Source organism: Pithys albifrons, chromosome 1 (genome assembly GCF_047495875.1).
Source record: "Pithys albifrons albifrons isolate INPA30051 chromosome 1, PitAlb_v1, whole genome shotgun sequence".
Taxonomy (NCBI): Eukaryota; Metazoa; Chordata; class Aves; order Passeriformes; family Thamnophilidae; genus Pithys; species Pithys albifrons.
This window is the reverse complement of record NC_092458.1, coordinates 120,341,633-120,354,858: the sequence shown is the minus strand read 5'-3', so window position 1 is coordinate 120,354,858 and position 13,226 is coordinate 120,341,633. Positions and strand designations below refer to the sequence as shown.

At 45.5% G+C, this 13,226-nt stretch overlaps 1 protein-coding gene across 2 annotated transcripts in view; it reads left to right on the top strand.

The window, feature by feature from the left end:
- Window positions 1–6,598, top strand: part of DIPK2B (divergent protein kinase domain 2B) — a 16,997-nt gene extending 10,399 nt beyond the window's left edge. The window contains exons 3-5 of one of the 2 annotated variants that reach the window (XM_071565951.1): window positions 2,376–2,549; window positions 4,288–4,576; window positions 5,652–6,598. In XM_071565951.1, coding sequence (XP_071422052.1) covers window positions 2,376–2,549; window positions 4,288–4,576; window positions 5,652–5,992 — 804 coding nt within the window. In that variant the 3' untranslated portion in view covers window positions 5,993–6,598. Of the gene's footprint in view, window positions 1–2,375; window positions 2,550–4,287; window positions 4,577–5,648 lie in introns of both variants that reach the window. The other variant, XM_071565942.1, reaches the window with a different exon arrangement.
- Window positions 6,599–13,226: the final 6,628 nt, after the last annotated feature.

Below are 13,226 nucleotides of genomic sequence, written 5' to 3'. Positions count from 1 at the left end.
CTGAGTTGCAGGCAGGCTTTGCAGAAACGACTCATTATCAGGTACAAAAGTGTGGGTATTTAATCAAAGTAAATAAGACGTTTTCCACATCAATCACAAACAATACATCAGGCTGTCTGTCAGGTCTTATTCTCTGGGGTGATAAGACACTGCAAAGGACTGAAGATAATCTCAGATAAATCAGTATCTCCAGTGTTTTCTGTATGTGTTCTTCACATTTTTATTCCACTGAGAATTTTTTTCTGCCAGTTTTACAATTCCAGCTCCTTTTCTGCCATAGGAAGGTTTCCATCCATCTGCAGGAAGGGGAGATCTCACTCCACTGAAACCATCAAGCAGGTGCTGAGCTTTACACTGGTGACTATCTATGCCAAAATCAAAAGGTTCCACTGACTAGTTTTTGTGAATCAAGGCTTCATTAAATGGAGAAAGCTGCACCAATGGTTGATACAAAGGTGGCAGCACCCAGCCTTGCTCCTCTGCTCCCACACTGATGCTGGTGTGCCTGAAATGATTCCTTAGGAAACCAGCAGCCATGAGCACCACATGCAGTGTATGTCCACCTCTGTTAGGAGGATGAGCTCTGACCCTGGAGAAATCCTAATTACACCTTTCATGCCTTCTCTGCCGCTGGGATTTCTGTTCCTACTATGTACTCTTCAGGGTCTCAGCTTTAGCATTGCGGACTCCTGGAGGCAGCAAGGCTTTCTAACTTTGGCTGCAAATATTTGCACACATACAGAGCTGTAAGAGACTTCCCCCACCATTTATCTCTTACTTAACACAGTTCTGTTCTGCTCAGTTTTTCTCACTTCTTGTCCAAAAGGGAAGTGACAGAGTCAACCATAACGTTCCTGCAAGTGCTGGAACACAGAAACCCATAACCAACCCACCCACAACCCTTATATGGTTTTAGACAATTAATTGAGAAAATATTTCATTCATAAGACCACACCAGAGGAGAGGAGAGTATGAAGCCTTGGAACTAGAACTGGGGAAAATTATTTTTGAAAAATGATTTATTCTTTTTTTGGGGGGAAAAGGGTTCTTTGGTTGACATGAAACAACATTTCAGTTGGGGTTGTGTTTCTCAGGTAGTTTGTTTCAGCTAATGGCATTCAGGGCTTGTTCTGTGCAACTGATGGCCAAGGAAGGTGTAGTTGAGACCTCACTGAGGCCAGCAGGGATACAGAGGAAGAAACATGGGACATCCAGCCCCCCCTTTCCACCTCAAACTGGGAAAATGTCACACTCTTTCTATCCATTATTCTTTATTCTTTGTTGTGGCTAGATAATAAAGTGTTTTATGCCAAATGAACAGCTCGCACAGGAAGGGCTGAGAGGGACCTACCTCAGAGATACCAAATGACTCCAGGAGATGCTGAGTCAAATCTTTGCTCTCAGCATGAAGAATGGCAGGGAGCAACCTGAGCTCCAGTGCCCTTTCCTCTGAAAAAAATCTCCCAGCCACCAAATCATAAAGAAAACCCAAAAGTGTTTATTTGGCTACTGGGATAATTTTTAATAAAAAGGCTTGAAAAAACCTGATTCCCTTCCCCAGCAGAAGCATGGAAAGGCAGTGCTTTTGTGCTGCTGTGGGCAACTCTCCATACATCCACCCTCCTGGGTCATTAAGGAAGATCAACTGGAAAAAAAAAAGTAATTTTTTACTATGAAAGTACAAATTTCTATGCTACTTATGCCAGCCATTGATTGCTTGTGCAAGTTTACAAGCCAAACCTCCAAATCTGAACAGTGAAATACTCCATTAGTCCAACGGTTCTCTATTTGTTACTATTTGTTACAAAAAATACACACAGGCTATTCAAAATTGGTGTGCTAGTTAATGCATGAGTTTATCAGAGAGAGAATATATCCTGTGCTTGTACTCACACAGTGTTTATTTACTCTTTTAAGGCATGTTTACTGACTTTAGCAAATAGTATTTACAAGAAAGCTGCTCACAGGTTAAGTAAACACTGAGGCGATCTGAAGATTATTTAATGAGGGAAGTGACTCACTGTTTTAACAACAGGAGGGCCTCCCCCAGTGAGCTGGGATGCCAGGGCTGGAAACCCAGGAGGAGGGAGGAGGCCTATGGTGTGGACACACATGGTGCCCTGCAGTGCGGGAGAATATGAGGTTTGGAGAGTCCATGGCTGTCCCCTGAAGACTGGGAGCCATTCTGGAAACCTGAGCTGTGAACAGGCATTTTTGGATGGCATGGATCTTTTCCTAGGCAGGCTTTGCTGTTGAAATCCCCCCGTGTGCCCATTCCCTTTGGAGCTGTGCTGCAGCCCCAGCATGGTCCAAGCACGTTGCAACATCTCAGGTGGGAAAACAGACATCTCTGCCATGTTTTCCCCTCTCTCCAGGGCCTGCCCAGCCCACTGCTGCGCTGCCCATCCCAGCGTCTCCTGGACAGGATAGTGCGGCGCTATGCCGAGGTGCCAGATGCCGGCAGCATCTACATGGACCATCTCACCGACCGGGACAAGCTGCGCCTGCTCTACACCCTGTCTGTGAATCCACACCCCATCTTGTTACAGGTATGTTCCCCTCTGCCCCAGCTTGAAACACCACCCTGCAACCCCCCAAAAGCAAATCTTTCCATGAGATGTGCACTGGCCCCCAGCAGCAGGAGTACCAGCCCCAGCCTTTGGCACATGCCCTGGTCTTCATCAAGCATGTTTCTTCTATGTGTTTGGGTGGTTGAAGCCAGGTAGGCTCCTGCAGTCTTCCTTGCATTAGCCCATGAAGCTGTGGAGAGGTAGGAATGCCCAGATCCTTAACTAAATCAGAGTCCAGGCTGGGTATTGCAGTAGTGACTGAAAGCCAAGGTTTTACACATCCCCAGTGCTTCATAGTGTTAAGTTTGCATTGCTAATGTATTGCTTAAAATGACAGTCTGTTTATGAAAGAGAAGAAGCCTGCTTTAGAGTGGGAGGACCAAAATGCAGCATGGATGTTGAACATGGACTTGGGGAGCACTGATTTCTCATGTTCCATGTGTCAGAGCTGTGTTTTCCATTTGCATGACACAGGGAACTAACTCCGTGACAAAGTACAACTTTGCAAGAAGTGTTTGGTGGAATCCCAAATACAACTGAACTCTGGATTTTAAGACAGTGATCTGGGAGACCTCACCCACCTCCCCTGGTTCCTGGCTGACAAGGCTGGCATGCAGCTTCTGTCTTTCCTTATGTCTCTGAGGAACTATCCTCACCTTTTCCCAAACCAGCACACCTTGCAAGAAACCTTGGTGTTTCTTGCAACCCTTTACAATTCCATGAGGAACAGAGGCAGTGGTGGCAGCATCTATATCTGGCCCCAGGTCATTGCTGCCCTCAACAGTGCGCAGCATCCGGCCCTATCCCAGGGAGAGGGAATGGTGCTCATGCTCCAGAAGGCTCCTGGGGATCATTCAGTCACCCCAGCCATGGCTCACCGTGACATGAGGACATGAGCGCTCTAAAGGTACAGGAATGCAGCTTAAAGAGGCAAGAAAAATATGATGAAATGTCTTGATTGCCCAAAATGCCTTCACAGCAGAGGGGAAAAGCAACCTTAAACATGAAACTGGACAAGTTCACAATGTCTCGGCAGAGTCTGGGCCACTGGGGAGACAGATGAGTTAAAATGTAAACAAGTTATAATGTAAATGACAGAAAGCTTTGTGTTGACATAACTCAGCACTCATATGGTTTAGTTTCCACCTGGGATAACTGCATGAGCCAGCCCAGGTGTCCCCACCATAGCAAACACACAGCATTTCTGTTTCTGAGACTGCAAAGTCTCTCACAAAAAAGCCAGGCAGTTCTCACAAATTAGCAAAAACTTCTTTAGCCCCACCTCACCTCCGAGACGTGACTTCAGCTACACAGTGTTCATGAGGGACCCATCAAAGACACCTAAAATTAGATGTTCTGTGGCTAAAATTTTCATGAATTTGAAACCCATTATTATCTCAGACTTTCCAGTTAGTCTCCCTCATAGAATAAGTCTTGAAATATCAGATTCTTCCTTCCTTACAAAAAAAGGACAAAAAAATTAAGGAAATAAAACCATCATAATTACTGCAAGATGGAGCAGTGCCTTTCCCAGCTGCTGGGGCAGGATGAGGGGAGAAAGGATTACAGGATGATTTGGGAGCCAAAACAACACTGATATTGCTGCTTGAAGCCAGACAGGGCACTCCAAAATCCTCCAGGAGGGAGGTGGGTCCAGGGACAGAGCGCAGTGGCCGGAAGGCAGGAGTAATCCCTTCATTCCTTCTCTCCCTGGCAGATCTTCCCTGATGTGGAGGGATGGCCCTTCCCACGGTACCTGGGCTCCTGTGGGAGGCTGGTGGTCAGCGCCAGCACCCAACCCCTGCGTGACTTCTACAGTGCGGCCCCCGAGGTGGCCGCCGACCTGGCGCTGCAGCTGCTCGCCGTGCTCCGCTCCATGGGCACCAACGACCTCAACTACTTCTTCTACTTCACCCACGTGGATGCTGGCACCTTCGGCGTGTTCAGCAATGGGCATCTGTTCATCCGGGATGCCAGCACGCTGGGCATCATCGACAAGGAGGAAGGTACTCAGCAGGCTCCGCGTCTGTCGCGGGAGGGCTCAGCGCGGCAGGGCAAACAAATCTGTCACCTGCTGTGCTCAACTCTACTGCCTTGTTTGGGTTTTTTTTAATAAACCAAACATGCTAAATTAAATAATGAAAAGTTCACAGAGAGATTTACCAACAGCAGCTCCTGCCATAGTTTGTGCAGTCAGGGATTTGGTGACCAGCCCCCTCCATAGCTTTCAGTGCACACAGTGCTCAACACTTTCATTTGAAGTTTTCCTAAATCACCCCTTTTAAAAGTTTTGCCACACAAATGTCAGCATTTGCAGGTAGAAATTTCATAGTTTCATTTGTTTTAAGTATTGGGTCAAATTGGACCCTTTTTACATGCATTTATCACATTAACTAATAATGGTTATTATTATTATAACAACAAAATCCCCCTTTGTATTTTTACATAAAATCAAGGGTCAATATTCACTGTTCACAGGCTATGTTGGTCTAACCCAGGGAGTAGAGCTAGTCAAAGACAATTCTTCCAATAATTTAATAGTTTAATTTTGAATGTTCAAATTTTCAAAAGGCCCTTCCTCCACTCGCACATTCAGCTGAGTAGGTCTCAAATATTCAGAAGCAGCTGTCAGAAAACTTTCCACTGGGCTTCTTTTTCTTGTCCCAACAGCTATTACTGTTAACTTGACTCCAGCTAAATGAGCTGTTGTTGCGAGTTAATGATTTGGTAACATGGAAAAAATTACAGCTCTGCTTATTTGTGTTAGTTTTTGTAGGAACTCCACATTTAAGGTTTGTACTCCAGTTCTCATTTTTTCTGCATCAGTTTGACTTGACAGACTCCTCTCCAATTCCTCTGTCAGGCAGTTCTGCAGAGCTCTGCCATTCAGAAAAATATACATAATTCAGAAGTGAGAAAACTGGCCCATATATAGCCACAGCACAGAGCAATTTGTGGTGAAAGGTGCCCACATCCTTTAGATAGCAACAAACCCCGTGTTAACACAGGGTTAGAGACATCTGGGATTATCCAAGAGCTCACTGCCGTGTTTCTAACAACTGGTTTAATTGCCCCCAGCAGGGAGCCAGCTGATCGATGGCCAGCAGGAGCACAGAGATATATTTAGCTGTTTGACTGCAGACTGCCAGTCTGCCTTTGTGTCCTGTGACTCCATCAGGGAGAAGCACAGCCTCGTCATGGTGTGTCAAGAGCTTTTGCCTAAGCTCCTGAAGGAGAAGTTCGTGCAACCCGTGCAGGAGAAGATAGACAGCTTCCTCCAGCTCTGTGCCAGTGGCTTTACTGATGACCAGGGTGTCAACGAGGCCATTGCCACGCTGGCAGAGATCCTGAAGCCTCTGCGGTCCTGCGATTCCCGTTTCGCCTACCGCTACCCTGACTGCAAATACAGTGACAAGTACTGATGGAGGAGGAGCCCCTGGGGAGGAGTGGGGCAGTGTCAGCCCCCGGCCAGTGCAGGAAGCAAGAAGGAACCAGAGGAGCTGGAAAGAACTGCACCAAATCTGGGGCTTTCTCCTCCAGATGGAGGAGGAGGGAGCAGAGTGAGCTCGGGATTTATTGTTCATCTCCCAGAGATGCATTTGTTACATGGAATATGAGGCATGATGTACAGTTTATGGATTATTAGCATTATCAAGAGTGACAGGAGCTATGGGATTAATAAATCTCATTCACATTATTTTGGCCTTGGAAGAGTTTTCCATGCCATTTATTGAAAAGAAACCCTCTGAAGGCAGGATGCTCACAACTAGGTAGATAGAGGAGCTCTATTACCAAGAAAGTCTTTCTGACTGGAATGATTTATACATAATGTGGGATGGATGGAAGAATTTAAGACTTTCCCTATGGCTAATTTTAATGTGCTAAAAATCATAGATAAATTGAACCACCAGATCTGTTCTGTACCATCACCCATCACAGATCAGTTTCATAAACTTTTTAAATTTTATTTCTTTTATGGCACACAGAACAGAAAGATGCAATCAACAGCATTAAAAAGCTGAAAGGTCCTCCCTTGTCTCTTGAGACTTAATTTCTCTAAACCCCAATTATAATTACTTCAAGTCTTTCCTAATTTGATGGGATGTAATTGAAGATGAATAAGGTGGTTTGGTTTAAGATCTGAAAAAAAAATCAGCTCTGGGATGTGATTGTTCAGCAGATACTTTCACAATTTTCTCTCCAAAGAAAAGTGGAGGAACCATTTTCATGAAACCATTCCAATGGGAAAATTGCCTTAAGAGGAGAAACAACACAGGCAGAGGATGAGACATTAGTTTACACTGAGTCTGAAAAGACTTGCTGAACACTCAGTACTCCAGTGTGGGTGCTGGGGCACCACCAAGAGCTCAGGAGGTCTAAGTTTTGATCACCAAGTCCAGCCGTCCTCGTTCATTTGCCTTTCAAAGGAGAAACTGGTAAACCAGTCACCAAAGGATGACTGGGGCACTTAAAATTTGGGGTGCTGGACTTCTTTCACAGCTGTGGTCAACCCAGGGCTAGAAATAGAGGCCTCATTTTGTGGTAGTTGCAAAACACAACTTTCTCACCCAGAATCTGTCAGTCCCCCTCATGTGAGCTCCCTGATGTACTTCTATGATGTCTAGGGGTCTGACAGACCTCACCTGGGTTTGGGGCTTTCTCCTGGGATCCTGGCATGCAGGAGTCACCCAGCAAATTTGACTGAGCTGGGTCAGAAACTGGGATTTCTGGACCACCAGTATTTTCATGGTGAAAAGAGTCTTCCTCTAGTTATGGTTTGAGAAAGGAATCAGTGACAGCATAAAGGCAGAAAAAGATGTGAGTCATTTGCATTGCCAGTCCTTGCACTGAGCTGTGTTACACAGAGCTAGAATGCAAATCAAGATTTTGTGTTGACTCTGGAGAGGCTCTGTGTGCCCAAACCATCCAGCCTGGTGTTCAAGTCAGGTGTGGTTGAAGATTGACAAGACAGGTTGGACACCCTAAATGACCAGCACAGGTCTGATACTGGGGAAGTCTGTCCCAGGACATTTATTTTGCCTTTCCTCCTGGCATAAAGTATCAAGTGCACCTTTAACCTCTCAAGATGTAGAAACACTGAAAATAATTTGTAGGTAAATTTAGCTACAGGCCCAGATGGTCAGACAGCAAAAATGTTTAAATATACAGCCTCAGCTACGGCTGCAGCCCTCTTTCTTGGTTCCAGTCTATTTCTGCACCATGGCTCTCTTCCAGAAGGAAAAACATGTCCTTCACTGAGATCCATAAGGCTGTCTAACAATCTGTTTTCATCAGTTGTTCTTGAATCCATCTGCATCTCCAATCTCTTGGTGTGTGGTTTTAACTGAGAGCTGGGTGTTAGCCCTGGACCTTTCTCCTGCAAACAGCATCCTGCACTGTGCTGGGTGCTGGATGCTGGATGTTGGATGCAGACTGGCCCCTGATTCAATGCTCTCAATTGCCCTGGGAGGAGGAGAAGCCCTTTCAACAGGGCACTGCTCTGGCTCCACTGCTCTCCCATGTGCTCTGGGGATCTTTCTTTTCACCACACACATTTTCCTTTTAGAAACGGGCTGTTCAGCTCCTGCATGGCTCTGTGCAAAGTGTCTCCTGGGCAGCAGAGCACCTCTCTGCCATCAAAGCAGCCCAGGGAAACACAGAGGGGATGTGTGTGCTCAGCACCTCCCAGAATGGCAGGAGCAGGCTCAGATCCCTCAGGGTTAGTACAGCACTGGGCAAAAGGACTAAAAGGTGTCTCAAGGGCTTTGTCTGGGCCCTGATAACTTGTGATCCAAAAGAGCTGGGGGTAAGAAACCAGAGAGTGGTGGTTTTACTTTGGAGCTTGGACTCAGTTGGCAAGGCTGCAGCAGAAGCCTTGAGGCACATCGCAACTGTTTTTGTAGGGCTTGATTCAAAGTTGTTAAAGCTGAGAGGAGTCTCCCCACTGCTTTTAATAGATCTTGATATGAATTTAAATTTAAAAAATCCATGATTAAAAATAACAATATCATGAATTTACAAATTATTAAAGCATTGGGAGCTGTGTTCTCCACCAGTTTCTCTTCAGACTGATTGCAAAGGCCAGGCTCATGTAAGACTGTGACTAATAAGCCAGCCATAAAATCAGTCCATGGCTCAGAGAACAATAATTTTCCTAAACTAAAGCTCATTTCCCTGTATTTCCCTGGCCTTTCTATTTTTCTTTTTCCGCATTGCCAATTTTTACTCTTAATATTTTCCTTTTTCTTGGCAGTCAGGCCCTGAAATCAATGCCCACCCTGTCTGCCAGCCCCAGTCAAGCCTTCAAATCCTAGTAGGCCAAGCTCCAAGAGGATGTGAAATTAACTTATAAATGGCAATTATTTAAAACTTAATCCTTCCCAAAAGAACTCTCGAGCAATTTTTTCCTCTCCGCGTTTGAGTTATTTCTGACAGTGGCTTTGTGTGAGGCTCTGCAAACTGTTCCTGGTACAACTTAAGCCATTTCCACAGCAGAGGAAAGGCAGGAGAAGTCTTCCAGCAGTCTCAGTCAGCCTCAGCACCTCCTTTATCTGTGCGTAGTTTGCCTTTATGCCCAACTGTTTATCAGGTTTCTCCTCTTACTGTTTCATATCCCACATATTTTAAAGTTCTCATGTCCAGAGGTTGGTAAAACTGTATTTTCTGCCATACTTTAACACAGTCATTTCTCAGGGAGTGGGGGCGATGTATGGGCAGCCCATGGCAAGTGGCAGTGCCAGTTTCACCCAGCATAGTCCACTGCTCCTCTCAGTCAGCACCTTTGCAGTCTGTGGTGCTCTCACTGCAGCACAACTCCTTGGGAAGGAATGGCAAGCCAATGATTCATCCCTATCCATGGCAGGGGACTGGAACTAGATGTCTTTAAGACCCCTTCCAACCTATGCCTTTCCATGATTCTATGATTTTTCATGCACTCCTCCCACCGAAGAGGGAGAAGCAGCACTGACTGAAACAGGTCCTCATCACAGGAACTGGAAAATTGGTAAACTCTGGTTTCCTTCCATGAGCAATGCACCTGGTGCCTGTTCACTCTGCACCCCCAGTCTTTCCTCAGCCACCAGCTCGCTCAGATGTGGCTGATGCACAGGGGAAAGGGCATCAAGACAGAGCCTCTGAAGTGGCCTCATGCTCTCAAACTTCACAGGAGTGTTTGTGCCCCTTGAATCTGGGTTGTTCTGAGGCCTCCTGGCCCCTCCCAACCACTGCATGTCCAAAGAGACAGGGGTGTGCTCTGTATTGCTGGGAAAACCCACACAGGTATTTGAAGCTGAAGTATCTGGTGACACGCAGAGCACCTCAAAACTCTTTAGCAGAGGGAACTTTCATTACAACCCATCCTGTGGTGTTGGAAATTCAGATTTCCCACTCCATAGCTTTTGTGGGTGCCTCACAAGAGTTCAAGAAGCACTTGGACAATGCTCTCAGGCACAGGGTGTGACTGTTGGGGATGTTCCTGTGCGGGGCTAAGTGTTGGAGTCAAGGATCCTTGTGTGTCCATTCCAGCTCACCATATTCAGTGAATTTGGGATAATTTCTTGCCCCATTTTGCATCCACCCCCACCCCACCTCACCCTACCAGCTCCCTGCTTCCCACAGGGAGCTACCCAGAAAACATTGTGGCATTTTGGAGTACCTGAGATCTGCACTCAACAGCTCCTGACCACAGGAGCAGCCAGTCAAATACATTTCATGCATCTTTCCAGCAAGCTCAGCCAACAACAGTTGTTTGCAGGTGCTTTTTATTTGCCTTCTGGTTTTCTGAGTCTTTAGGATGCACTTGGGTCCCATTTGCCAATTACTCTCTACAGCCAGGTGCTCCTAGATATTTTATTGCTAATTCTTCCTCAGCTTCTCCCGTCATCACATCAGTCTGGAAAGCAGAGCTTTAACAAAAATATTGAATGTCATGAGATGTTAGGAAATCATAACAGCCAGAACCACGGTGTTCTGAAGTGATTCACCAAGGCATATTAATTTGATTAATAGGTGAGCTTAGCTGCTACTGTATCCTCTGTTTCCCTAATTCAGCACTGAAAGGAGCTTGGTAGCCATCCTGAAAGTAAACACAAACAGGTGAAATTCAGGGAAAAGAAAACTAAATGTGAACAGCTACCCGTGGCAAGGTCACTGGGGACTTGGGGGAGTTTCTACCTTACAGATTAGAAAATATGGCCAGAACCACCTGTTTTCCTCCTCAGGGGGATGGTCTCAGACAGAGGGACATTGGTGGGGTTTCAAAGATGACCTAAACAACTGGGAAGAGAATCCCAGGGAAGTATGAGGATGATCCAAAAGTCCATAAAAATGAAGAGAAAAGAGAAGACAGATGGAAAACTAGGGCAGGACATGTGATAAAGATCTTCAAACATTATTAAAACAATCAATTAAAGGATGGGGATAAGGTGGGGTTACCCACCTGTGCATAGGCCACCAGAATGAAGTGAAGCAGCAGCAACAAACTAAGTTTCTCATTGAAAAAAACCAACCCTATGTTTCTGGCATAACTTTATTTGTAGCACTCTACCTTTTTGCTCTTCTGGAGAAGCAACAAGTGTGTCTTTTTCCACAGGTCTCCAGATGGTACTGAAAGAAGCTGCCTGCATGATAAAATAACCCCAGCTGCTGTTGACACTCCTCAGTCCTGACCAAAGTGCCATCAAGACCCACTGAGTTGCTCACCTCTCTCTATCAGAAGGCTGGGATGGGACTATCTACAAGACTCCCAGCCTTCTCCTAATTTTCCAGGGGAAACAGCAGGCAAACATTTCCTCAATGGGAAAAGGGCAATGAGAGATGGTGAGAGCCAGAGCTGCACTTCCTTCACCTCTATGAGCTTCCACCATAGCACTTCTTCCACCCTGAGCCCTTCACTTCCTTAGGCATCAACTGCCTGGGCTTAACATTAAAAGAAACCCCCAAACCCCCAAGATCTATTCCTTGCAATATAAATGATAAATGGCAATAGTTAGTCTAGAACAAACTTTGCAGGTGTTTGAAGAAGAATACACAACCTTTTGCCTGGGGACATGGAGCTTTGAAAGAACAAGCTTGTCAGGTTCTACAATCCTATAGTACTACTCAGCAAGGATGTTTATAGCTCCAGCCCTTGCCTTGCACAGTTCATGTGCTACATTGCATGTAAAGATAGCTCTTTAGACTAACACCCACAGAAATGTCATGCAAGGTTCAGCATACTATGTGCTTTAAAAGGACCTTGTCAGTCACACTGGATATTTTTCCCCCTTTCAAAATTTAAACATTCATTTGAATAAAGCTTTGTCAAATACATTCCTTTAGTGATGCCTTAAGATAGTGGTTTTTCTTGCTTGGAAAAAAATAATCAAGACACTTGGAAATAGTCAGAGACTTTTCACAGGGATTGAAACCTCCCTCTGTTCATATTCTTGGTACAGAAAGAGTAAGAGAGGAGATCACCTCTGGGTTTTCCCTCTGCTCTGGCTGGAGCAGCTGTAAACATTTACTCATTTTTCCCCCATCATCTCAAGATGAAGATGGAGAAAAGAAAGAGCCCTGATGTGTTTGCATTATTTCTACAAGCAAAACAAAGCAGGGATTTGTGTTCAGTTCAGGTACTGCTGAAGGACAAGAGGAGAAAGGTGTTGGAACAATGGTGCTGCTGGGCACAAGTGCTGGGATTAAACATCCCTGTTCCCACCCAGGGCACTTGTCACCCTTTCAGGTGTTCCTGAAGGGAGTTGCTGTATCACTGCTGGTGTTTCAAAATGGAAAACCCTTCAGCAGTTGGACAAGGGATAGGAACAATTATCCAGGTTTTAGGAAATTCATTATTTATGCCCTACCATTTCCACTCATGGCACTGCTTGCTCTGCCTGTCCCTTTCCAGCACAGAGAGGACCCCACAGTGTGTCTCTGCTCTGTAAAGGCTGCACAGGAACAAACCTCCCAGGTGCCAAAGGACCACAGCAACTCCTCATGAGCAAGGCCAAGGGTGATACCCAGTGTCCAAGGGCTTCCCATCTAATGGCTGTGTTGCCTGGGGATGAATCTTTATAGGTGTTTCGCTCTGTGTTTACAAGTCTGTGAAAGAAAAAAAAGCCACGTAGGAAGTGGCTTTGGTGAATTCTGTGAGAAAAATCAAACAAACAGCTACTGACTTGTTTTGTCAATGTGATTAGGGAAAGGCTCTCCAAAGTTAAGCTGTTTGACTTTCATTCCAGCAGCAGTTCTGGGGTTACCACCCATCCAAGTATTTTGCTTAATGAGAGGGAACACTCCTCCAGCTGCAGGGAGAGCAGGGAAGGGCTGGCCAAGAACTGGTGAACTTTATGGTTGCACGTCCCTAGGTAGGAGCCAAGCAGAGCTTTCTAAAAATACAGCTTTTGCATGACTGAAGGACTGCGTGTACAGCAATATAAAGTTACCAGGGAAAGGAGGCAGAAAAGAGGAGCTTCTGAATGGAGGACCATGAGGATGAATATGACCGTGAGTTTCCATCAAAAATATATATATATTTATCAAAAACAAGTCTAATCCCTCAGCACTGGCAGAGCAAAGAGAAATATAAAAGGCTATGAGTCGTGGAATCAACCAGGACTTCTCTAACTGGACCAGAGTCTTCCAAAGATTATTGTTTCCCAGGGATGTCTGTGTTTG